Genomic DNA, 27,355 nt, shown 5'->3' on the forward strand with positions numbered 1-27,355 from the left:
GTACTTTGCTAGGACCTTGGCTTTACTCCTGTCTAGACTTGTCCTTGTCCCCCGACCCTGCCAAAGACGAAGGTGAGAGATTGAAGGTAACTCTGAAAGGCTCCAATTCCTCAGGTAGGCTGAGCCCTGAGACATGACTTCATCTTCAAGAGCCAGAAAAAAATATATTGATGCCTCTAGAGTTCATATTTTCTGCTACTATTTCTGTCCAAAGACAAAGAAAATCTTACTATGGCTCAAGAATAGAAAGCTGCCCAACAAAATAGCAATTCCTTAAAAGATCCACTTATGAAAGGTCATCTGATTTATGACAAAGGTACGGTGTACTATGATGAGGAAAAGAAGCATTTTCAATAAATGGTGTTGGGTTAATTTGATATCCACATGGGAAGACAAAGCATCTTGACTTCGACCTCACATCCTACCCAAAATCAATTCTCCATGAATTCAAATCTAAATATGAAAGATAAAATAATAAAGCTTTTAACTTTTAGAATAAACATAGAAGAACCTCTTTATGACCTTGGAGCAGGCAAAGATTTCTTAAGTGGAACAATAAAAGAGGTAACTATAAGGAGAAAAAATGTTAAATTGAGCTTGAGAACTTCTGTTCATCAGAAACACCTTTAAGAGAATGTAAACACAATATGCAGAATGGGAGAATATATTTGCAATAAATATACTTTTGTAACAAAAGACTCATTCAGAATATGTAAGAAACTTTCATCTATCTACCTATCAATACAATGTATAATATATAAAGAACCCTAGTAAATAATAGGGCAACTCAATAGAAAATGATATGAACAGATACTTTATGGGATGCAAAATGGCCAGGACATTTATTTAAAAAGAGTTCAGCTTAATTATTGGAGAAGTACAAATTAAAACACAATGTGAAATTACTACACCTCCCACCAGAAAGTCTAAAATGAAAAAGATGGAAAATACCAAGTACTGGTGATGATATAGGGAAACTGAAAATTCTCATACATTGCTGATGGGAGTATAATTGCTAGAACCACACTGAAAAACTATTTGGCAAAATCTACTAAATCTCAATGTATGTGTATTCTCTATAACATAGCAGTTCCACTCCTAGATATACACCCGACAGAAATGTATACAATTTTTCACCAAAGGATATCCCTGGGATGTTTTTAGCAGCACTATTTGTATAATCAAGACCTTAAAACTCCTGGAAACAAACAGCCATCAACAGTAGGATAAATAAACAATGCTTCACTCACACGGTAGACTACTAAAACCACACACAAAATTTGGCATGAATTTCACACATGCTAAGCAGAAGAGACTAGACACATGATGGATGGTTCCACTTGTATTAGTACACTTATATAAAGTACAAATGCAGGTAAACTAATCTATTCTGTCAGAATAGTGATTGCTGTTGGTGGTGGGTAGTGACAAGGAAATGGCACAACAGGAGCTTCTGGGTTTCTTTAGTGGGGTTCTACCTGCATTAAGTGTGTTCAGTTTGTGAAAATCAATTCAGCGTGATATATACTTATGACACATATACTTTTATGCTTATATATGTGTGTATATATATACACACACACACATATGTAATACCATTTTCACATTGTAACCATATTATAGTTTAGAACCTAAAATTCCTTGAGAAACTTCATTGACAGCTGTAAACCTGTGTCCTTTGTATGAATCTTGTGACCAGTCTTAGCTAATCTATTCAAGCTACAATGTTTTTTCAATTTACTAAAAATTTTTTTCTCTTTATTTCAGGGCCCTCCTGGTCCAAAAGGTGATAAGGTAAGAAAATATGTAGCAGAAACAAATTAAGTTAGTGGAAATCCATACTGGCATGACTTATACTATGTAATATTTTTATCTTTTTAATGAGCATTACCTACAGACTTTGTGCTAAAACTATCTTCTCATTTTCCAACTCTACAGGGAGAACAAGGTGATCAGGGACCTCGGGTAAGTTGTACTCTTCCAGTCCTGGGCAGAAAATTACTTTTCAGCTCCAAACTCATTGCATTAAAATAGCCCTGGCTTCACAACTGTGTTTTGTCATGTGGTTTAGTAATGGCTGACAAAAATACAATACCACTTATAACTGAAATAGTCTTAATTATAACTAATGTTTATATCTTGTTGCATTATCTTAACTTGATACCTGTAAACAAGAGACTCTGCAATAATTAGCCCTACTCATTAAGGGCCAGAATCACTACTAAAAGTCAACAACAATCACCTTTCCATTGGCTGTTGGGTCCTTCAGATTTGTACGCTCTGTTTTGTAATATAGAGGTCATGTGGACTCCTATTGAATTTTTCTGCAGTTAAACTTTATGTGCTATTGCATAAATATGTTGTATTATAGACAAAAAATATTAATGCATTTTATATTTTAATTTTTCATCATAAGTTTGAATAATATTTTTTTGAATTTTTAATTCTTTGTAGATTTTTAAGCAGATAAAAGGTATAATATAATTTAGTATTCCAAAGAGGAGGGGCATTCTTTTATTCTTCTCAACTGTGGCTCTTTTAACCATTATAACACAATGGTGAATGCTTTGTTATTACCTTGGTAGTGCCAAGTCCTCTGCTTCACATCTGTGCCTTATTACCCAAATGTTCAGACATACTGTTCCAATGATGTAGTGGCTCCGTGCAGACATACCTCTCAATTTTCTCATGTCACTATGCACAAAAGCGAGTATTTGGTTGAAGAGGGTCATTTTTTATAGTGGAAAAGCACATTTAAAACTTTCAGGTTGAAAACAGGCCCTGTGTATGCTTTTTGTAAAATGCACTCTGTGGGGTTAATTACTGAATTCATTTACACTGTAATAGAGGTTTTGTTGCAAAAGATGTAGTCAGTGCAAACTTGAAAAGTTTAAAGTCTTATCCCTCATGTTTATTCAACTAGGTGAAAGTTATGCTGTGATTTACTTTCCTTTCTATTCTTTTCTTCAAATAGAAATAATGATTATGCCTCAGAGCATTCTGTTTCCTGTGGTAGTTATTCTATCTGATGACTAGTTAAAAGCTCATCTCAGTGGTCAAGAAGATTAAACATTATGATATCTGTCATGGATGCAAATAGAATAGAATGATCATAACCTTAAATGGTTAGAATGTAGCCACTTACTCTGTATGTGGTAATTACTTCACATGGCATGTCTCCATGTACTGAGTATCATTTCTTTCTACATGCAATATCAAAATCATTCAACTTGCCCTTTCCAGGTAAGAGGGAAACTGTTTCCATTCTGAGAAATCTTCTTTTGGCAAAGGAAGTCAAGGGGTGGTTCACAGCTTAGCTGTCATCAGTATGCATGCAATTCTCATTTTCAAAAAGGTGTGTTGGCTTTCATCGTTCCAAAAAGTGATGATTGATTATAAAGCGAGGCCAAATTTTTAGGATGAAACCCGAAACCATGTGAAATTCACCTGGTTTCATGTTGCATTACAAACTAAAACTTGGACCAGGTTCTTCGCAAGTTTGGCCAAAGTTCATGAACTACTTTAACAAACCCAGACTGCCTTTCATATAGATTTCAGCCAGTTTTCACACTGACTGGGGCCAACTTTCACACGATTCAGGGGCCACTTAGCATTTCAGATGGAAGTGACAAAAATTGATACCATTTTCTTCTGGATTTTTCTTTGTATTGAAAGAATTTGGATTGAATTAATAATGCCGGATGAATCTTTATGGATAAAAATTTAAATGTCATGGGAAGTACATGTGAATGTGAGAATGAAAACTTATCGAATTGCCTATCTTTTCTCAGATTCTTAATTTAGAAACAAGGCAGATCACAGTGATCTTAGAATTTTAATACAAGGATTGTTAGCTACTTATTAGGAAATTCACATACCAAGATAGAAAATGAAGATTTTATATTTCCAGAAAAGTCATAAGTTAGTTAGAACTGGAAAACTCTTCAATTTTAATAAAAATTAACTTTACCCACATCCTCCATGGGCACACTATTCCAGCTGATGCTGACAGAGGCTTTCTTTTTTCAAATGTAGATCTTTGTGTTTAAATACCCTGTCTATTTTCACCCTATCATAGATTTTGAATTCCACTTTTTATCATTTGTTCCAAGTAATTTATTTCTTTTCATAATTAACAATTTGATCTTCAATCATTTCAATTCTTTGTTAGCTGGCTTTCCATTATGGGATCTATACTGTTTTCTTGAATGTGAGATCCTTTTTGAATTTTTGCATGCCCAAATGCCAGACAGGAATATATTAAGCCATAATATGTGAATCAAAGGAGGAAAAATTTGAAGATAATATAGAAATTAAGAAGATGAAATTATCTGGAAACACTGGGACATATATTTATCCATATATATATTTGGTTTGTTTTATTGGAGGGACATAATTAGGTTTATTTATTTATTTATTTATTTTTAATGGAAGTACTGGGGATTGAACCTAGGACCTCGTGCATGCTAAGCACACACTCTACCACTGAGCTGTACCCTCCCCTATCCATATATATTGAGCATCTACCATGTTCCAGATACCATGCTTAATACTGCAGAGACTATATATAAATGTGTTCATTTCTCTTTCTCTCTTCTACCACCACCAAATTCAGCCTAGTAATATCTCATGCTCTTGATCACTGCAGTAGTCTCCCAATTCATCTTGCTTCCACTCTTATCCTGTACAGTCCATTTCCTAAACAGCAGCCAGAGAACATTTTATGCTATAAATCAGATTATGTTACTCTCTGATTTAAACCTTAGAATGAAATCCAAACCACTTTGCTTGGTCTCCAAGAACCTTCAAGATCCGGTCCTTGCCTACCTCTCCCTCATATCACACTAGTCTTCCCCTCCACCCACTGCACTCCAGCCACATTGTCCTCCAGGTGTTCTTTAAATACAGCACACTCCCAACTTGATGACTTTCCATTTGTTCTTTTCTAGTCTTCTTGTGATTGGGTTCTTCTTATCATTGAGATTTTATCCTAAATACATCCTTGGTGAAAACTTCCTTATTCTAAACCCAATCTAAATCTGAGATTATCCTATTTTATTTATTTATTTACTTGCTTCTTATCTGTAAAACATTCTACTCCTCAGAACTTAACTCCATGAGAGCAAGGACTTTGTCTTGTTCAAGCCTCCAACACCTAGAACAGTGAGGAGTCAATAAATGTTTGTTGAATAAAATAAAATATTATTTCATTATTATTTCTCTCAAGGAGCTGATAATCTCACGGGTGCCTGAATAAGAAAACTATGTGGTTGTATGTTATATGCCTTAAATAGCTCTAAGAGATGCTAGATAAGTGAACATACTTCCATTTTAAATAATCACTGGAGACTGTAGAAAAGGTAACACTTGAGCTAGGATTTGATAAATGGGTAATCTTTAAAAGATAAAATGAAGGACAATAATATTGCATTTGCCAAGGAAATGGGTTAAATATAGAAAAATTGTATCATATATGGCTGAAATTTTTTATTGAAGTTATGGAACATTTTGAAGTTCTTGTGTGGCGGACAATAAGGAACAACTGAAGATTGTTTAGTATATAATTTGCTGTATACTACCACCAGACTACTTGGTGTTATTACCAAATGTTCTTTATGAAAATCTATACTGTAATAGTGTCCAATATGGAAAGAAGTTCAAAGAGACTGAAAGCAGGGATACCAAATAGGGCAGAAAACTATGTCAGTCATCTGGACAAGGTCATGAAAGTCTGGGCTATAAGGATAATATCCAGTCCTCAGTGGAGAGGTGAGCAGAGGGGATGAGCTGGCTCAACCTGGAGCATCAGGTATCATGGAGGTGCAAGCCATACTGAGCAGAAAGTTCAGTGGCAGAATGAGAAGCTCAGCAGTGGAGAGGGACTAAATTGGTGAGCCAAGCAGAAGTTCCAAAAGGGTCACCAAAACATTAGAAAAAAGCTCTATGTTTTAAATGGTGTTGAGAAGGGAAGTTGGATCATCTCACCAATAGGGTTCACCACAAATACCAAGCAAAAACCTGGGCAAAGAGGGAGAAACAGGGACTAATAGAGGAGAAATCGATAAAAGTGAAATCTTGAAGTGGAAGGTGAGAGATGAATTTGATCTCTCTTGGATTTACATCCAGAATCTGTGACCATGGGTGGAGTCATGACCACATTAAATTTAAAAAAAAAAAAAGAAAAGGAAAGACAAGGATGCCCACTATCACCACTCCTATTCAACATAGTCTTGAAAGTCCTAGCCACAGCAATCAGGCAAGAGAGAGAAATAAAAGGGATTCAAATTGGAAAAGAAGAGGTAAAAGTGTCGCTATATGCCAACGACATGTTACTATATGTAGAAAACCCTAAAAGGTCCACACAAAAACTACTAGAGCTGATCGAAGAATTCAGCAAAGTAGCAGATTACAAGATTAACGTTCAAAACTCAGTTGCATTTCTTTTCACTAACGATGAATCAACAGAAAAAGAAAGTAAAGAAACAATCCCCTTTACAATAGCACCCAAAGTAATGAAATACCTAGGAATAAATCTAATCAAGGAGGTGAAAGAATTATACACAGAAAACTATAAGCCATTGATGAAGGAAATTAAAGAAGACTTTAAAAACTAGAAAGATATCCCATGCTCTTGGATTGGAAGAATCAATATTGTTAAAATGGTCACACTACCCAAGGCAATCTACAGATTTAATGCAATCCCTATCAAATTACCCAGGACATATTTCACAGAACTAGAACAAATCATAATAAAATTCATATGGAACCATCAAGGATCTAGAATCACCAAAGCGTTACTGAAGAGAAAGAAAGAGGCTGGAGGAATAACTCTTCCAGACTTCAGACAATACTATAGAGCTACAGTCATCAAGACAGCATGGTATTGGTACAAAAACAGACATATAGACCAATGGAACAGGATAGAGAGCCCAGAAATGAAACCACAAACTTTTGATCAACTAATCAATGGAATAAAGACAGTCTCTTCAGCAAATGGTGTTGGGAAAACTGGACAGCAGCATGTAAAGCGATGAAGCTAGAACACTCCCTTATACCATACACAAAAATAAACTTAAAATAGATCAAAGACTTGAACATAAGACAAGATACAATAAACCTACTAGAAGAAAATATAGGCAAAACATTATCTGACATACATCTCAAAAATGTTCTCCTAGAACAGTCTACTCAAGCAATAGAAATAAGAGCAAGAATAAACAAATGGGACCTAATGAAACTTACAAGCTTCTGCACAGCAAAGGAAACCATAAGTAAAACAAAAAGACAACCTATGGAATGGGAGAAAATTTTTGCAAATGAAACAGACAAAGGCTTGATCTCCAGAATATATAAGCAGCTCATATGACTTAATAAGAAACAACCAAACAACCCAATCCAAAAATGGGCAAAAGACCTAAACAAGCAATTCTCCAAGGAAGACATACAAATAATTAATGGGCACATGAAAAAATGCTCCATATCACTAATTATCAGAGAAATGCAAATCAAAACTACAATGAGGTATCACCTCACACCAGTCAGAATGGCCATCATTCAAAAATCCACAAATGACAAATGCTGGAGAGGCTGTGGAGAAAGGGGAACCCTCCTACACTGCTGGTGGGAATGAAGTTTGGTACAGCCACTGTGGAAAACAGTATGGAGATTCCTCAAAAGACTAGGAATAGACTTACCGTATGACCCAGGAATCCCGCTCCTGGGCATTTATATAGAAGGAACCCTACTTCAGGATGACACCTGCAGCCCAATGTTCATAGCAGCACTATTTACAATAGCCAAGACATGGAGAAGCCTAAATGTACATCAATGGATGACTTGATAAAGAAGAGGTGGTATATTTATACAATGGAATACTACTCAGCCATAAAAACCAACAACATAATGCCATTTGCAGCAACATGGATGCTCCTGGAGAATGTCATTCTAAGTGAAGTAAGCCAGAAAGAGAAAGAAAAATACCATATGAGATCGCTCATATGTGGAATCTAAAATACAAAAACAAAAACAAACAAACAAACAAAAACAAAGCGTAAATAAAGGACAGAAATAGACTCACAGACAGAGAATACAGACTTGTGGTTACCAGGAGGGTGGAGGGTGGGAAGGGATAGACTGGGATTTCAAAATTGTAGAATAGACTACACTGTATAGCACAGGGAAATATACATAAAATGTTATGATAACTCACAGAGAAAAAAATGTGACAATGAGTGTGTATATGTCCATGAATAACTGAAAAATTGTGCTGAACACTGGAATTTGACACAACATTGTAAAATGATTATAAATCAATAAAAAATGTTAAAAAAAAAGATACTGAGATGAAAATTCAATACAAGTCTTATAGCTATTTGGATGTAGGGGCTGAAGTCGAAAAAGAAGATAGAGGTGAGATTTCTGGCTTGATTATTTATTGGTTAGAAGAGAGTTAGAAAGATAAATGATAAGTTGAATTTTAGTTAAGTTGAATTTGTGATCTTGATGAATTATTGCATTGGATTCACGAAGCAGACAGTTGGAAACCCGAGACTAGAATTCTGAGGTGGTGTCACACCTGGAGGTAACAGTTACATAGCTGAACTGTCACAGAGTAAGAATTGAAACCATAGGAGTAGAAGAATGGAGGGTGAAAGAGTGAAGATAGAACCACTTTAGAAATATCCACATTTAGGGAGTAGGATGAAAAGGAGAGTCAGAAAAGAGAGTGAGCATTCAAAGTAAAAAACAGGACACTGCCATGTTTGAACAATAAAGCAGATCAACTGAAAAAAAAGTGAGGGTGGTCAACAAAATGTTCTTAATAAAAAGAAATTCACAGGGATGGGACCTATAAAAAGCTCTTGGATTTGATGTTCTGGAGTCTTGGGATATTAACGGATGCATTGTGTTCAGCCGTGAGAGTGTAAGTCAGATGGCAAGAAGTTAAAATGTAAATAATAGGAAAGTTGACTATCTTTGAATATTGTTGATAGCATATGATTTAATGCAGAAGAAATGGCTAACTTTTTTGGCATGAGCTTTCTGTCAGTATACATTGAACCAATTTCAAGCCTACAATTTTAGGTATAATATAACAACCATAGATATCATTTGCTTTTATTCTACAAGACACTGAGTGTTAGAGTTCTGTAGATGAATGCATCCTGACATGAGAATTGCACTTCTGTCCTTGATTCTTAGGGAGACATCGTTACAGATTTGCCATTAATCTTCGATTCGTTTTTGCCATCAAACACTGCACTTCAGCAGTTCGGCCTTTTGGCTGTATGGTCAGGAGGGTGCTTTTTCTGTGCTGTCAGTTACCATGTTTTCTCATTTCATCCTCATAGATTTGTATTTCAGAATTTTGAGGCTAAGGCTTTACTCTGTATTCAAGCAGAGATTGGAGACCCGCCGTAAGGGAGTTGTAGGGGGATTCCTAGGCTGAACAAAAGTTGGACTGAGAAGCAATACCTCACAAAATAATTATAATTACTAATTACTGAGAGTCTTACAACTTGCAGAACATCTTTCTAGGTAAGTTACCCACATCATCCGTAAGCCTTACAACAGTTGAGCAAAGTAGCTTATTAGGGAAGAAAAATAGGAAAAGTGAATGCAATAGAGTGAGATGATTATATCCACATGGGCTGGGGTCAGGCTGGACAGGGATCAAATTCTAACTCTGTCATTCTCTGTCTTTATGGTTATGAGAAGGATTAAATAAAATAATGCATGAAAAATCTGTGATAAGCCCTCAATAGATCATAACTAGTTATTCTTCTCAAGTTTCACATGAAGAATCTGGAGTAAAGTAACTTGCCCAAGTTCACCTAAGTTGTTAAGTGGTAGAATGGGATTCAAGCCCAGCTCTCTCAGCCTCTGGTTTGTGCTTCTCCCAGGGGATCATGCTGCTTCTCTATCAGTAAGGTAGTTAGTATAGTCATCAACCTCACTGTGGAACACAAGAGGTTACCAAAATTTCCATGGCTCAGTTTATAACATCAATAATAGCAATAAATAATTCTTTGTGAGTCCTTAAATATGAACTCCAGCCACTCTATGAAGAGGTGTATTATTTCAATAGCTCTATGAAATAGATACTTTTATTATTTCCATTTAATAGATGAGGAAACCAAGATTTAAGAAATTTAAATATTTTGTCCAAAAAACAGCCAGTCAGTGGCAGAGCCAAGATTTGAGCCTCAGTACTTACAAATTACATTTCCCATGGGCTCCCTCTTTTATCCTCAAAAGTAACTCAAAAATGAGATAGTACCACACATTCTAACATGACCAATTTTTTTTTTCTGATGAGGATTGAGGTCATGCAGGTTAAGTAACTTATTCTAGTTCTTTCACACACATTTACCAAAAGACAATGCTGGGACTCAAGCACAAATGTCAAGCTGCCCTCTTTCCACAATGCCAGGCTGCCTCCAGATGGCTGGTAGGACCCTTCTCAACTTTAAGATTCTGTGCCTCTGAATCAGCTTGGAAAGTCTGAGGAGCACAAACAAAAATAGGTGAATCATTTTCCTTGCAATCATGAAAGTCATAGTCTTTACAATTCATGCACTGTCAACCCTCCAGCAAACAAAAGAATGGATGAATACTGGTTAGTAACACCCTAGAACCTCTCTACATTGAGCGTAGGGAGACAGGGCAATGCTGATTCTTGTCCAAGGCACATCAGAACACCTGATTAGCTTGTTATAATACAGTTTCATGTTTCCCCTCAAGGGCACCAATTTGAAAAGTGTAAAATATCAAGATCCTGGTATATTTGCTATTAGTGATTTTTTTCTTTAGGATAATCAGATGAATAAAGTCTGTTTTCTGCTGTTCATAATGCTGTCATTTACATGGTCTACAAGGTATTTTGTTGATTTTACATTTATTCTGAGCTTCTCATTGCAAAAGATTGAAGTACATTTCTTGATTCGTAGCAGAACCAGAATGTCAAGTGTAAACCGCTCAGAACTTTTCAGGATTTTCCCATTGTCATCTGCACCCATTGCTACGACCACTCTCTTCTTAATGAAAGAGGACTTGTTGCCTAGTTCATAAGGGCCTCTGCTCTCATCATGAACCACAGCCCTGGGCTTTAATGTTAATGGCTAAGATTTCTTTTCTCTATCCTAGTGACTTAAAAACATAGCCTTAAAAATAAGCAAAGCTATTTTCATGTTTAATACTGTCTTTTTAAATTAGAATATCATGTTGTTCAGAAATTGTGGTAAATTTGTTAATCAAACTTAGGCAATAAGATGAACAAACATCATGAAGTTATCTTCTGACCATAAATTAATCTTCTAATCAGTTGGCTACCATCACCTTGCCAAATAACACAGAGGCCTGATAAAAGATTTAGTGGTTATTGGTCTCAACATCATCAGACAACAGCTGGTTTTAAATGAGTCCTGAGCTCTCACAGTTTCAGTAAGCCACCCAGGAGCTCTGCTTAAATACTTTCATAAAATTCTTTTCTCTTTCCAGTATATGCAAGTAAATTTTCATAACAGCTGGGACTATCCAAAACTGATAGCATCTTAAAAACATCTTCGGCAAGACAGATTAAGTTCCAGAAAAGGAAAGCATTTAGAAGTTTATTTTATTATCTTAACCTTTGTTGACTTGAATGATTAAACAGATTCTTTGGCTCTGCTAAAGCATTTAGGTCTGGATATTAATTTGATGTTCTTATTTACTTAACCCTTGCCTTTCTCTTTAGCCCTAATGAATACACTACTCATTTGGTGCTGAATGTATTGCCTGTGAAAAGGGAATGGCTATAACACAATGGAAAGAACTAAATTGTGAGAAAATTATTTTAATGATTTCCAGATTCAGCAGAAGTTGGCATGGAAACAGCAAGCTCGTTAAAATTTGCAAATGTTCTTGTTATAGTTCATAATCAACGTTCTCTTTTGAGTGTTCTGTCATACTTCAAACCACTAAGAGCCAGGAGCATTTATAAATTTGTCCTAATGTGGGTTAATTTTAAAAATAGTTTATTTTTGCAAACAACCATTGATGTGTAGACAATACTTCCCTTGGAATTCGGTGTTGCAAATTATATCTCAATTATTGGTTGTATAGATGAACCCAGTAAGGAAAAGAAAAAGAGATATTACAAAAAGTTGAGGAAGTGACTCTACCTATTTTACATCACTTTAAATCTTGACATTTTTGTCTAATGTAAAGTATTATATAAGGGAATCTACACATATAGTAATCCAGCAGGATAAGCTTTTATACAAAGTATTTGGAAGTTAGAGTGAACATTTCACAAAACCCTTATATTTAAAAAAGAAAAACACACACACAATAGGCAGAAGCCTGAAATTTGAACCCTCAACTGAAAATTCTATTAATGACCTTAGATATATTAAAATAAAACCAAGATCCAACCCCAACCATATCCTCTGACAAAGAATTCTGGAGAATGATGCCAGCTAGTTTAAATAGTGGCTGGATTTCCTTTTAATCTTTTTAATGGACTGACCTTCATGTTAAAAATAGCTACTCATTATATTTTATGAAATAAGGGAAAGATTTCATTTGTCCACACTTTTGTACTCATTTCTCATTTCAATTACACTGTTCTTTTTACTTATTTCACTTTTTTGTGTGTGATTTATATATCTGGATATATACCTTATAGTTTTTTCAGGCTAATGTACACCATTTCATATTTTTCTTGAAAATGAGTGGAATGAAAGATTTTAGGTAAAATATGTATATATATTTAATATTACTCCATTTATATTTCTTTGTTTGAATTTTGCAAGTGCTACTATCTGTGAAATGTTTTCTAAATAAATAATTCCTTAGTAAAATAATGATCTTTTCTCAAACACAAAGCTATACAGACAATTTTGTTCTCTTGTCTCATACTTAAACAAGATAGTTTACGCATGAATTCAGTTAGGTTTATTAATCCATATGATGTGGAGCTATGATTTGCATTTTTGCCTGCAACTGAAACGTATAATAAAATGTGGAGGGAAAGACAGATGTGGGGTTGGTGACTTTATATAAGAAAGAGGAAATAAGCCTTTAAGTGAATATATTAAAATCTGTATTTGAAATGCCTCAAAAAAATCCAACATCCTATAGTTGGTAATATCTATAAATAATAAGCATACTGCTAATAGGAAATACAGCAATTTCTATGCAATTTATGCCAACAAAATCCAACACAATTACCACCATTCTTTTTCTATCACTCCCAAATGCAGAATTATAGTTGCAACAAAATGTTAATGAGGTGGATTAACCAAATAGGAATCAAGAAAGTATGAAACAGCAGATTTTTGATGGTACATCAGGATTTGCAGAAGGGACTAGAATGCAAGACTGGATTTTTGATTCATCCCTTTAGAATGAGTGGAATAATGGCTTATGCATTGACAGATCATGCTCTGGGAGAACAGTTCCTGCAGGTCTGAATGATATGGGTCTCTGGAAAGTCATTTAGTGCCAGACAGCAGCATCCTTTCATAAGCATACCTGCACTAATGTGTCCAGCAGTTCCTTGTAGCAGACAGAGCCTGTAAATCACAAGTGGCAAACAGGACTGGCTTTGTAGGAGAAAGACGTCAGTGGCACCGTCCTACTTCACATGCTGTTCTAAAGCAGCTTTGGAGGGAGTCAGGAAGCTTTGATTTTCATTCCTTAGAAGTTAGTTAAATTTTGTCTGAAAAATGTTGGTATTCAGAGGAACCCTTGCTGACCACTATTATTTTACTAGCACAAGTAGACTTTTGAATGATAATACTAATAATAACAATGCAGCACTATTGTTTTTATATTCCACATACCAAGGAAACTTCTGGGCATTCTTACCATATTTTATTACCTTGTAGTTCAGTATGAATCTGTTGATAAGAAAAAAAAAAAGAAGTCCAAGTGACAGAGAAGATGATATCAAAACCCTCCAATGAAGGCACTCAAAATACCAAAGAACTAGGAGCATCAGGCTCTCTTGCTATGACAGAAACTATAGTTAGCTATAGGCCTGAAGGAATTCTTTAGAATCAAGAATTAAGTTAGGGAAATGGTGGTGAGTAAGCAAGAGGAGAGAGAAATTGACGCTGCAGAGTGTCACTGCTGTTCTGGCTCGAAGCCTATGTGATGTGATGTGAACTAGCAGGAACTAAGTATAACCCTAGGAAGTACAAGGGGACAACAGGTGGCAATTCTTGCCTCATTCACCATGTCTTCAAAAGAACACATCAGCCTGAATATTTCAAGTTTATTGGCAGGTGAGAAAAAAGGCTACAGGAGACACCACCAGATTTTTAATTAAGAATACGTTCAATTGTTTTTTAAAATAGCTTTATTCTTTGGGCCTTTCATCAGGCTTATTTTTAGAAGTTGAGTTAATCTGTTTTTCTAGACTATTGAAATTGTGGCCCAACTTTGAAATATCACACCCAAGTCTTGACCCTATCGTGACTTAGAGGAGGACATCACCATGTGAGATGTCTGGATTGCTGAAAGGAAGTTCTTTCACTGGTGAAGTAGAAAGTACGGAATGCAGGATGTGACTGAAGGAGCTATGCCGAAACCCAGAACACACCAGAGAGTCTTCCAAAACACACCTAGTTCTAAGTTACATGGGTTGTGTTGTTTTGTCTTTTTCCAGATTTACAAGTGGTTTCTCACATCAAACACTTGCTTTTTTCACAAACAATTGCTGAAAATATTATACAGTATATCATTCTGTATGTAGATGTTAGTACATATACCATTCTCCTCAACAGGAATTATTCTATCTCTAGAGATAGATATATACACATATGTGTGTGGATGTTGGCTTACAATTACACTCTGTATACTGTCTTAATGAAAGAGTTCTCCATAGGTATAGATTAGTATTCATGTCTACAAGACCTAAACAGGTTCCAACGTGAACCAACCTTCTCTTGTTTATACTCTGCCTCCTATTAAGAAAAGATGGGTAAATATTCAAAGCAATTTGTTAAGTTTTGGGAGGGGGATAAAGTTGACATATCTTCCTTAACTGTTCATTTAAAAAGCATTTTTGTGTTCAGTACGGAATTTCAGAATTGTTTAAAGAGAATAGGGATTAACTTTTAAAAATTTAGTGCTTAATTTTTCTTTGTGTATGACTTTGCCTGCAGGGAACACCATTTTCAATGTTCCTTAGCAAAGTTAGATGGAAATGATCACGGTGACGGTCCTTGACTATCATATCAGATTGGCTCTGACTTACTGAGTAAGCTTTTCAACAATCACCTTTGAGGGGCAAATACTTGTCTCAACTTGAATATCAGAGAAAAGTTTGAGACCTAGTTTAGAACTCATTACCACTTACTAGCTATCTTATTTCTTTATATTTCTTAGTGGCTGAGGAAGCCAGAAGTTTCTAGAATGCCAGCACCAGAATTTTCTTTTCGGATTATAAACTTTTCCATATGGAAGGGACTCGAACATGTTCCTGGCATTTAAGATAAGTCATAGCAGCACCTTGTAACTTTTCAGCCTTGATTCTTCCTTACTTTTAATTTACTCTTATCCTACTGAGATAAGTTCTTTGAGAAGGTAAATGCTGGAAAGATTGTAAATCATTAACATAGTTTCATCAGATGTTTTGAAAATCGGAAACTCTTTTGTCTTCATTAGCAAGGCTGATGATTAGCACAGCATGGGACACATCATCTGGCCAAAAACTGCTAGCTATAATTTGACCATTTTTATTATTTTTAATTTCTTTGATATTATGTCTTGTTTAAAGAATTTATAATCTCTATGACAATCACAATAAGCTTGATAATGAAAATAATAGTAAGGAATACTTAACCTTTTTTTATAACGTTATTTTTTCTTTGCCAAGTAGGTAACTACTGTGTTTAAATTAAGAACTTCACCTCTTACACACACTACTGTCATTTTTGGCATAGATAAACATAAATTATTCCTACTTTGACAAAGTGAAGTTTCTAAAGAATCTTTAGTGTTAGGAAATTCTAGAGTATAACATTATAAAACCATTTTTGTTACTTTTTGGCTCATTATAAAATTACTTTTCAGTCTCATAACCTTTTGTTTCATAGTCACTCACAATTATTCAATAATATTGTAAAAGGAAATGAATTTTGAGGAGTAACAGGAAGAAGGGAGTATTCAGAGATCTATTAGACATTTTGGATTTGTTCAGAAAATTAATGTAGGGATTTACAACTTCAGCTTTCATTTTACACTTTTAGGCAGAAAAGTCAAACAAAATCGAAATGGGAAAAGCTTTCTATGTCACCAGTACAATGTTGAATATTAATGCTGTAACTCTATACTGGTCTTTGTTATTACTTACACTTTGGAGCCCTGTCGTTCTAATAAAATGTGTCAGAGAAGAATGCAAAGTTTGAGTCATGGTATCTACCCAGAATTTTATATAGTAACTGTTATAATAACTCAAGATTTTTAGAATGTGTCAAATGGCATGTGCCAACAGGCCTGTAGTTTGAGAAACTGTCACAACTTATGTGGGATTTCTGTTGAGGGTAGAGAATAACTCCCTCGCTTGTAGCTGGGGAAAGGAAGTCAATGTCTTAATTTTTCCTTATTTTTGAAATGTCATACACTATTTTGTACAGTCTTCCTTCTCTGTTTTGTTTGAATCAATAATTCTCACAAGGCAAATTTGAAGCTACAAACTGGTAGCCTGTGGACAGTTTCCAATAGTAGACACATTTTATTTGGCTCAACCAAATTACTTGCTAATACTTTAATATTGGGCAGTTTCATACAAAATCTTATTTTTTTAGTTCCTCTTGGAAAATCAGAGGCCCTGACACCATTGGGTACATATTCTTTATAATTTCAGTTGACTGAAGATGGATGGAATCTATCTGCTTTAGATGGGGCATACATTCCACATTACACACAGTGACCCCCCGCAGCCCACTTCAGTTATTTACATAAGTGCACAGTCCCTGTCAGCACTGGAGTTTCCAGTGTGTGAATTACAGAGATTAAGATAATTTTGCTTCTGATATTATGATGACAAAGTCCATCAAAATATGCGGACCCAGGTAACAAAACAACAATGACAAATCATTTATCTTCTAGGAAGAAGACTAGATTATTGTCTTTAATTTAATTTACATATAATTTGTTTTAAAATTACATAGAATTCTTCTTGCACTGGTGATTGTCAATCTGTGGTATTGTAGGATTTTTTTTTATTAGTACACCAAGTCTGTTCAAAGGATAAATTAGGACTAGTTCAAACTTGATAGTTTTATATCAAGATGTCAATATAATTGATGCTATTTTTATGAAATATGAATTGTAAATAACAGAATTTTTGAAAAGTTACCCCATTGTATATAGAATAGAATAGCAATTCAATAACATGCAAATAATATTTAAAAGATACATTTTAGCCCTTTAGTTATATATGTTTAAAATTAGAAACAGCACAGACATTGAAGGCTTGTTAAAGTCTTGCTCTTCAGAGTCACTCCTTTGAGGAAAAATATAGCCCCTAATTTCAGAATTTCCTCTAGGTTTTTCTTAAAAGCATGTAGTATGTTGGTTTATTAATTAAGATGATCTAGCTTAGACATCTATACAGGTTATAGCCAAAGTTCATAGATATTTAGAATCATAATACAAATTTAGTTCCATATGTTTTTATTGAACCCAAATAATTTCCTTTATAATACTAGTCAGTATACTTCTAGAAACATTCATACTTTAAGGCACTCTGTATTTCTTCTGGGTTTTTGTTGTTCTGGTTGTATGGTTAGATTAATGGAAACATCTCCCCTTATAAACCTTTCTAAGGAAATTGCCCTTATGGAGCACCAATAAAAAAAATAAGTTAACAAATTGTTTGGATTTGTCCTTTATAGTTATGCTGACATATCTTAAGAAAAAGAATTAATTTGAGTCAGTATTATTTGATCCTTTGTTCTCTGTATCCTCCTTGATGTAAAAATAAATTGAAAACTGATTTCTCTGAGTGTAACAAATACAGAATTTGAGGGTGTTGTTCAAAGAATTAAAAAAAATTTATCATAAAAAGGATCCCATAAAGTAGATCATATTTCCTTTTATGCAAAAGAGTTGTATGCATTGGAAACATTTTTTTTCTTATAGTGTTTTTAGCTGTTGGATAATATAGGAGTGAAAAATTAACTTTTCATTAGAATTATAAAATCTTTTGGCAATGTCAGAAAGGGTTTCTGATAAATCTTGATTGTCCTATTCTAAAAGGGTGGTGAGGGAGGAGATGATATGGGTAAGAGAAATTCACTTACTGCTCTATTAAATTTTCTCTTATAACTGCAAAATAAACCCATTTTATAGCCAGCCAGTTGACTAAAAACTCATTCAGGGTATCCTAAGTTCATGGTTCCTGAGTTTTGTTCAAACACCTTTGGTGGCAAGGAACTCACTCTCTTGAAAAGCAGACTATTCTAATTATGGACAGTTCTAAATATTACAAAGTAATATAATCATTCATTCATTCAACAAATATTTATTGTTCCTTCTTTTGAATTAACACCTGCTGTTCTCTACTTCCTGTCATTCAGTCTTAGTCCATTCCTCTTCCACATGACAACCCTTTCGTAATTTTATAGAAACACTGAATGAGGTTCAGGGTTGGAATGAACCCTAAAGCCCTGCTTGTCCAAAACTTACTTCCCTCAACAAACAATGGTACAGCGTAAGCCTGGACACTCCCTGTGATGGTGGTGGTGGTAATGCTCCCAGGCAGTTCTGAGCCTCTTCAAATTAGCTCTCCCATCCCAGCTCACTTCCTCCCGCTCCCACCCCAGCTCCTTCATCCATTCCACGTGTGACACTTGGTTTTTTTTTGATGAAAGTACTGGGGATTGAACCATGCTAAACATGTGCTCTACCACTGAGCTATTACCCTCCCTCTTCAAGTGACACTTTTGTATCTTCGTTCTCTCCTGGTTGTCCTCTATGTATGTTTCTATCTATGTCCTCCTTAAAGGGTAACTCTCAGAAATTAAACATATTAATTCAGGTGTAGGCTGGCCTAAGTGAGACAGAACCTAACTGCTTATGCTTCTGTTTATGTTAATATTGCCTGGAATTAGATTAGCTTTAAACCACATTGGCAATCATGTCATGCGTTTATTATCAACTTAAATTCTGAAGTCTTTTTTTCCCATTGTTACTAGCCCTTAGCTCCTCAGTTGTGTATCTAGATGGCTTGTTTATTGGATTCAAACACTGGCCTTTACTTTTATTCCCACATTATTACTATACTCCATCCTGTTGAGAGCCTCTCTGGAGTCTGATTTTGCCACCCAGCAATTATTACATCTCTCTTCTGTCCCATTTTCTAAAGATTTGAGCCATAGTATAGAAACATATACACACATCAGGAGAAACCATTCTCAGACCCAAAGTTTGAGAAAACTAATTCAAACCATGATACAATGTTGAGTGGAATAAAACTGAACATGAATTGTAGGACCAGTTAAGCAGTATTACTAAGGTAAATTGTTCAACCAGTTATAAATCCCCCTTTTTATTAGCTTTCAGTTCCTATTTCTCAATTTGGTATCTAAGAATAATATAAGATTGACATACCTCTTGCTGATATCCAGTTATATATGTACATCCATCTGCTAATAACCCTTTTTAAAAAGGCAGTAAGATTGTATTTTTAAACTGCACTTTTCTAAATTTTCACTAACAAACCTTTTAATAATCTTTTCTACTCTTAAATCAATAAAATTCTACCAAATTGTCCATATTTTGCAAGATTAGCCTTCTCTTTTGTTTTTTTCCTTTTATTATTTCTCTTGCTTTCTACAGTTTCTGAAAAACAATCTGAATGGTTTGGTAAATTTTTTTGTCAAATGCTTAGTATTTTGAAACTATTTCTTCTAACTTAGATGCTCAGTATTTTGAAAGTCATTTCTTCAAACTAATTTATCTAAAACTTAAGATAAGTTTTCACTTATAGTCTCTTCCCTTGGCATTTTATACTAATGTTTGTGCCATTTTTAATCCAAATATTTATGTTTGTTTTGTTTGACAGAGAATTAATTAGAAACTAAATAGGAACTGGCTGCTGTTGACTTCTTCTGTCAGTTATTAACACTGTACTCTCAGCTGACCGAAGCGGGGAGGAAGGCCTATTCTTTTATTCTTCTCTTTCTGATTCTAACAGCAAATGCTCTTCTTGGCCTTCGTGTTTTCCCCGAGACCCCAAGGTGGCCTTAGTATTCCTGACACAGACCTTACTGTTCCAGGCCACTCTTCTATGTTAATCCTTACTTTAACTGTCATGTCCTTTTTCCTTCCCTTCCTTACACTTAGGTATGATAGTCAAAACAAAGGAAATCCTGCAAAAAATAGGAGAGTAGAAGGGAAATTAAGGCCCTGATAATTCACAAATTTGTTAATGAGTCCTTATACAAAAGTCAACTCGAGCAATTTCTTTGAAAATAATTTTTTTCTTAGTCATATTTGTTTCATGGCATTTTCCCAACATTTAACAATTTTTCCAAACGTTTCACAAGTTAAGAAACATGGACAGTCGTACTGTTAATATTTAGGAAGCTTCACCTCAACTGTAGGTAATGTTGCGAAGCTTCATCCCAAAGCTGGAAAATGGTATATTATTCCTCTTCACTTTTTGTTCCATAATTGCTGATACTCCATAGCACACGAGGAGAAGAGCTGACAGTGCCTTATGAGTAACTAAGTAATTCAATTTCAATAATGATATGATAGGCATACATCTTGTATTTTTTTAGTCACATATGGGAATCATAAAAGTTGAGGCTGATGAGGTGGTAGAACTGGTTACTTATCTGAGTATACCAGATGCTCCCTGGTTTTTAAAATCTAAACTTTATTCTTTATGGGTACTGAAATTGGAGACCCACTGAATTAAAAATAAAACTGTTTTTATTTTGGAAACTGGACTATTACTTTTATCTTGTAAGACATCAGAGAAATATTTTTTCTTGATTTTGCTTATGTATAATACCATCATTTCATGGGTTCAAACACAGAATACAGTTATTCACTGTTCTCTCTTTTTTACTATTATTTTCTAATAAATAAGGCAAACATTTTATTTAATATTTACTAAGTTAAAGGACAATGTAACACTTTGAGTTAATTCTTAGAATCATAGAAAGAAAAAATCTTGCTTTTGTTATATGTGGCAAGTTCCTCTGATACATGGAATACCAAGTACACTTAAATAAAGAGAGAATTGATCCTACCAGAAATTTTAATTACAGCTTATTTTGAGCTCTCATTTTCAGTAACTGTCCAAGACAAGTTAATATTTACTCTTAACATTTCTGATTGGCTTATTATCAACTAATTATTTGAAATTGGGAGGTATAAAGGGCAATTTGATATAAAAAAAGAGTCTGAATTTCGTCAGTGTAGTTATTTCAGGTAAATTAGATGTGCAAATGAATATCACTTTTAAAGAGTAAATATAATAAACATCCTAGTATGTTACAACTTAATATTAAAAATGTATCGCATTTCATTCAATAACATCATCACCAACCACAGCCAGGAAATGAAAACCAAAAAGTAGAAAGTTCATATTATGATTTCTAATATCCATATCATTATAAAGTTTAGATTTAATTGTACAGAAGTCAGGAAATTCTGTTCTGAGATTCCCAAAGAAACCATAATTCTGACATAGATTACAACAGCCTCTTTCATTAGGGGCTCAAATCATGGGACTCTCCCGAACGGATGCATCACTATGGGATGGAGTACTTCCTTTTCAAGAAGGAATTACACCCTGTTCTGTCCTTCCCTCTGGAAGTCCTGTATAACAATTGTATTTTGAAGGTTTTATGATTGAAGAACCAGTGGTCTGAATTACAACAGGTGATTGATGCAATGAGAACTTGTAGCCCTTTTTTTCAAATGTTACGGCAACAAAATAAACTTCCTGCAATGAACTAACTGCATGACTTCCTTTCCGAAGCAAAGCCCTTCCACACTTATCTTGTTTCTAGTTAAGCATTCAGAAGCGCTAGATCAGAGATCTTTACCTGGGGCCCTGTGGGCCAAATTGTCCCCTCAAATGTATTTTCATTTGGACTATAAAATGTTTTAAAGTAAATTTGAAGGGGGGAGGGCATAGATCAAGTAGTAGAGCTCAAGCCGAGCATGCATGAGGTCCTGGGTTCAATCCCCAGTACCTCCTCTAAGAATAAATAAATGAATAAACCTAATTCCCCAAAAATAAAAAATTCTGCCAAAAAATAAAAAAAAATAAAGTAAATTTGAATTGGTAGCAAATGTTTAAAATATGAAGCAGTCATTTAAAAAACAAAACAAAACAAAACAAAACAAAACAAAACAAAACAAAACAAAACCCTCAGATTTCTGGCTTCTCTTGAAGCTTGTGAAGATGTAGCAGTACCAGATAGGCTCTCTCCTGTGGCCAAATAAATCGAGTCCTTGTTTTCGTTTAGCCCCAGCTTGAATCCTATTCAGCCAAATCTCCCCACTTCCTTTTGTCTTAAACCTGCTCCCTTATTTATGTTATCTGCCTGGTCCTTGTCACCATTTGAGTTCACTCCATATGCAACAAATGACATAAAACATAAAGATAATTATACGGCATTCAAACGTGTCCTAAATTGCAATCAATATTTTAGTTTCATGTGAAAACATGCAAAATTTCAGGGATGCTGTCAAGCCACAGGCTGTTTTAGTTTTGTGTAGTTGAACAGACGCTGGGAAAACATTAAAATTTAGCATATGGACTAAAGGGGGGCATTAGAGAATAGAACCAGTTAACCAGTGGAGGAAGGTACCTGGAGTGGTACTACTCCAAGTAACATTACTCTCTGGTGAACTCTTCCGAACACTCCTTTATCTTTTGTTGCAAAGTTCATTTTTGAAGACTTCCATTGTCCCAGAGGGCTATCAGGTGTTTCCTATGGGATCAAGTTTATTCATGGGGGAGGGTGAACTTCAGAGGTAGATTAGGAAATACAAGGATCACTGTGCACTTGTTATAGGTGAGGCCAAGGGGACTCTCACCAGCTCTTTATAGGCTGGCTTCCAGCCACCTGCCTCTTCTGTAGAAGGAGAAGGGAGGCTAACAACCAGGGAGCATGCCCAAGGAATTTTAGAGTCAACTCAATTTAATATCATACAAAGGAAGTTTAGCAAATATCCATTAACCCAAACACTAAAAAGGGTCTCTAGGGAATGCCAGGGTACTTCCACTTTTCTCCCAGAATTAAGAAGGCAAAAAAGTTGAGCTTATGTCACAGGACAAATGCCGATTTCCCCTTCAGTATATGGTGCCCTTGTCAGCAAATGAATCCCCTGTTTGCTTCGTGCTATTCTTTCCTGTTCCTACTGTGCCTCCTCACCCAGATGTAGACTCCTTCCTTCCAGAAAATGAGTAGAGTATATTCAAAGTGAGGTAAGCCCTTGACCTGGCAGCCTCAACTAGAAAGCACCCTTGGTTTTATAGAAGTATAGGTGCAAAATATTATTGTATTGTATGTTATCATGATACTGTACCATCTTTGAGGGAAGATTCCTGGAGAATTAAAAGACTATTCGTTTGGGCTTCAAAATTCAGAATTTGTATTTCAGATGCAAATTGCATGAAAATCAGATGGGTGGAATTAAAGCTTGCTTTTGCATGATTTATTTTTTAAAGGGGGGTTGTTAAGCAAAGTATTATGCAGGGTTTAGTAATCAAATTGATGTACTAAACAAGACTTACAGATTTTTTTTAAAGAATTTTATTTATTCATTCACTCATTCATTTTTTTTTTTTTTTTTTTTTTTTTTTTTTTTTGGTGGGTGGAGGTAATTAGGTTTCCTTATTTATTTACTATTAGAGGAGGTGCTGGGGATTGAACCCAGAACCTCATGCATGCTAAGCATGTGCTTTACCACTTGAGCTACACCCTCCCCCCTTAGATGTTTTTAAATTTCTTAAAAGAACAAAATTTTCATGGGTCTGTTTTTGCATTTACTTGCAAAACATATATGCTGATTACAAGGTGCTTATTCATTAAAGCAATTAATTAAAAGACACTTGATAATAGCTGATTAGGCTAGTTCTGATTAATATATAAAATTGAAATCATAAATTGAAATTTATTTATAACTACTATAAACTACCATAAATTATAATGTATAATTCAGATTACCATGTATTTAGAGAGGCCATTTGCCACATGGCCTATAGTAACAAGTTTCATTGTTCAAAATAAAATTCCTTGCCTTAACTTCAAAACTTACTACTCTTTCTATAATTTTTAATTCTGTTTAAGGGATCTTTCTCATCAACTTTGGAACAAGCTTACAATCTTTTCTTGAAACCCTCAAAGTCAAATATGTTTCAGAATTTAGAGTGTAGGCATTAGAAAGTTAATATTGTTCATACACCACGTATTGTCTGACAGACTTAGAGAGGCCTGAGGCACCCTGTAATCAAACCATCAATTTCTTCAGTGAAACACATGCGTGTCCACACTAAGAAGGATTATTAGTGACCATAAATAGCCTCACATCTGTTCAAATATGTTGTTTGCCACCAAATGAATTTGCTCCTAAGTTAGAAAAATCTTTAGTGAAACTTATGAAGAAAGATTTTATTTTCAGGGTGTTTGGCTTTTGGAATTGCAGATAAAGGATCATGGACTACATCTTGATTTCTAATCTGTTCTTCATAGTCTTGCCAGGGTTGTGGTCCTCACACCCAGGCGTTCCATGGCACCTTCGTTGTGTCAACATCTTCATGGTTTCCCACTACTTCCCCCTGTAGGCTTCTTGGAAGACCTCCCACATCCATACCCTATCAATTTTTCTAGGCTCTTCCCTAAAATCTATGTGCTTCACTCCAACCCAGCTCAACTTACCAACAATTTCCACGTATACCTTCCACCTCCTTGCTCACTACACTTCAGACTGGAATGCCTTCCTCCAGAGACCCCCAAGTCCACATCCCACCTCAGATACTGTCATCCTTTTCCTCCTTCCTTGCCCGTCTCACATCCCATCTTTATAGAAGCCTTGCTCCTTTCCCCAGTCAGAAGGTGCTTTAAAAGCATACTGCCTGCACCTCTAAATACAGCACTAATTTATTTTCCATTTGAATTGCTATTCGTATGATAACCTCTCCTCCCACTAGGTTTAAACCCCTACAGCTTCTTTCACTCCTTTTGGATTATAGTATGTATTTAAGAGTCGTTAGTTAGATGAAGGAGTGAATGTCTTAGTTAATCTCTCTTGATCTCATAAATCTAACCTCCCATGGGAATCCCACGCCCCAAAGTCATTGCCATTGCCCTTATTCTAACCTTCCCCAAGTGGAGAATAAGGTCTAGACCTCAAGGGCACACCTTGAACAGGACTCAATCTTTGTGTACAGGTTTTGATTCAGCATTTCTTTGGAAAAGAAAAATACACTTTCTCTTTGGTTCCAGTATTCACATTGATGATACTGTCAGGAAGGAAGGCGTCATGCTGTCTGAGACTGGCAGGCACTATCAGCTACTTTGTTCTGCAGGTCTCCACTTAAACATCACTTCCCTGGAGAAGTCCTCCCGGACCGGCTGACCTCGGTCAGGTCTCCTTGCTGTGCACTCTCATAGCTTTTGTCTTGTTAACAGTCATCGTGTTCACATTGGGAATATGATTCCCAGTCCAAGAACTCAGATGAGTAAGAAATATGATTTAATTTTCTATAGCAATTTGACTTCTGAATCTAAACCTCCATTCTTCTGAGCTGACAAAACAACAAACATCAGTCTTCTTGGGATTTCCACACTTTCTTCCTCCTTTTGGATCGATTCACATTCCTGGGGTCTTGTAGCATCAAAAGGTCAGGAGGTGGGAATAGAGAGGCACCCGGTCTTCTGTTGCCAGTCCACACAGTTTGCTGCTGAGAAGGCAGCATGGCCTGGCTAACCTGCATGGCCCTTCAGAGACAGTGTGTCACTGCTGCATCTCTGGGACATGGGGAACTCTCTGCTGTTTCTGTGCTACACTTCATACTGAGAACACATTTGTAAGGCTGCCCCTGATCCTGTGCATCTAGACATGTCACATAGCCATTTCTTCTTTGAGATATTGTCTTCCTGGAAGGTGCTACTGGAAAGTAGGGTTTAGGCTCCCTCTGCTCTTGGAGACCACAGATTTCTTTCCTCTCTTTCAGTTTGGGGACATACTTTCCTAGATATTTTTGGTTTCTAGCTATGTCAGCAAACAAGTTTTGTTTTCCATCCTGCCGTCTCATACCTTTTCTGAGGCAATAGCAGACGGCCAACAAAGAGCTTGATTGAGAGGCAAAGGAAATGGAAGAGTATGAGAGAAAAAGCATAGATAGGTATATGAAAAGAGATCCCAGTCACATTTGTAATTGCTTGTTTAATGTCTGCCTTTCTCAGTTATAGTCTAAGCTCCATGAAGCCTGGGATAAGGCTTTCTGATCTCAATGTCCAAATATTCCCTTTTTATAGTTAACATAAATTCTTATAGTAGTATAAATTCTTCTTGAATAAGTGAATGAATAAATAGGAATGAAATTCAGAGACCATGAAGGATTTATGGAAAACCTAATGGCTAAGAAGGTGGACTCTGGAGCAGATGGCCAGGTTGTGAATCTTGACTCTGCTACTTACAGTTAGGTGTGTGAAACCCATAACCTCTTTGTGCCTCCAATTCCTCATCTGTCAAATAGTTGTTGTCAGGATCAAAAGAGTTAACATTTATAAAGCTCTTGGAACTATACCAGGCACATAGTAAGTGTCATATGACTGTTGACCACTATCAGTACCATCATCATCACTATTTGTTTTCTCATTATTATTAAGAAACCCTAAGACAAGACTGGTCCAAAGATAGCAAAGTCTATATACATAAAATTGAAATAATGTTATTTTTGCACAATCTCCCATACTGCGAGGTTGTTTTATTTTTCTTCCTTCTATCCCACACCTACACTACTCTGGTTCCATCAGGCTGGGGCAGTACTTCTCCAGGAATCCTACTTCTTTTCTCGGGGTCACATCTTTTGTTGGCATTTCTTAGCTGTACATCCTTAGGAAACCTGACACCCCCCCCCCCCTAGAATCCCTTCTTAGATCGTATGTAACAGGGAGAGCCTTTCTCAGTATGTGTAATTCATGTAGTTTTTCTAATTCTTTAACTTGTCAGCGGTGGAGTTTATCCACCATCTTTCTGCTTATTTGTAGCATGGGTCCTTTGCAGTTTGCCTTTGCTTCCTTAGCATTACAGTAGATATAGTATTTAATGACGTGACTTTGTCTCTGTAGAGATTGCATTGTTCTCTTTCTCTCCGCAATTATTT

At 35.6% G+C, this 27,355-nt stretch overlaps 1 protein-coding gene across 1 annotated transcript in view; it reads left to right on the forward strand.

The window, feature by feature from the left end:
- Positions 1-27,355, forward strand: part of COL25A1 (collagen type XXV alpha 1 chain) — a 415,084-nt gene that overhangs the window by 261,830 nt on the left and 125,899 nt on the right. The window contains exons 6-7 of the mRNA XM_010981063.3: positions 1,768-1,794; positions 1,939-1,965. Coding sequence (XP_010979365.1) covers positions 1,768-1,794; positions 1,939-1,965 — 54 coding nt within the window. The remainder of the gene's footprint in view (positions 1-1,767; positions 1,795-1,938; positions 1,966-27,355) is intronic.

Source organism: Camelus dromedarius, chromosome 1 (assembly GCF_036321535.1).
Source record: "Camelus dromedarius isolate mCamDro1 chromosome 1, mCamDro1.pat, whole genome shotgun sequence".
In the NCBI taxonomy this organism is placed as follows: Eukaryota; Metazoa; Chordata; class Mammalia; order Artiodactyla; family Camelidae; genus Camelus; species Camelus dromedarius.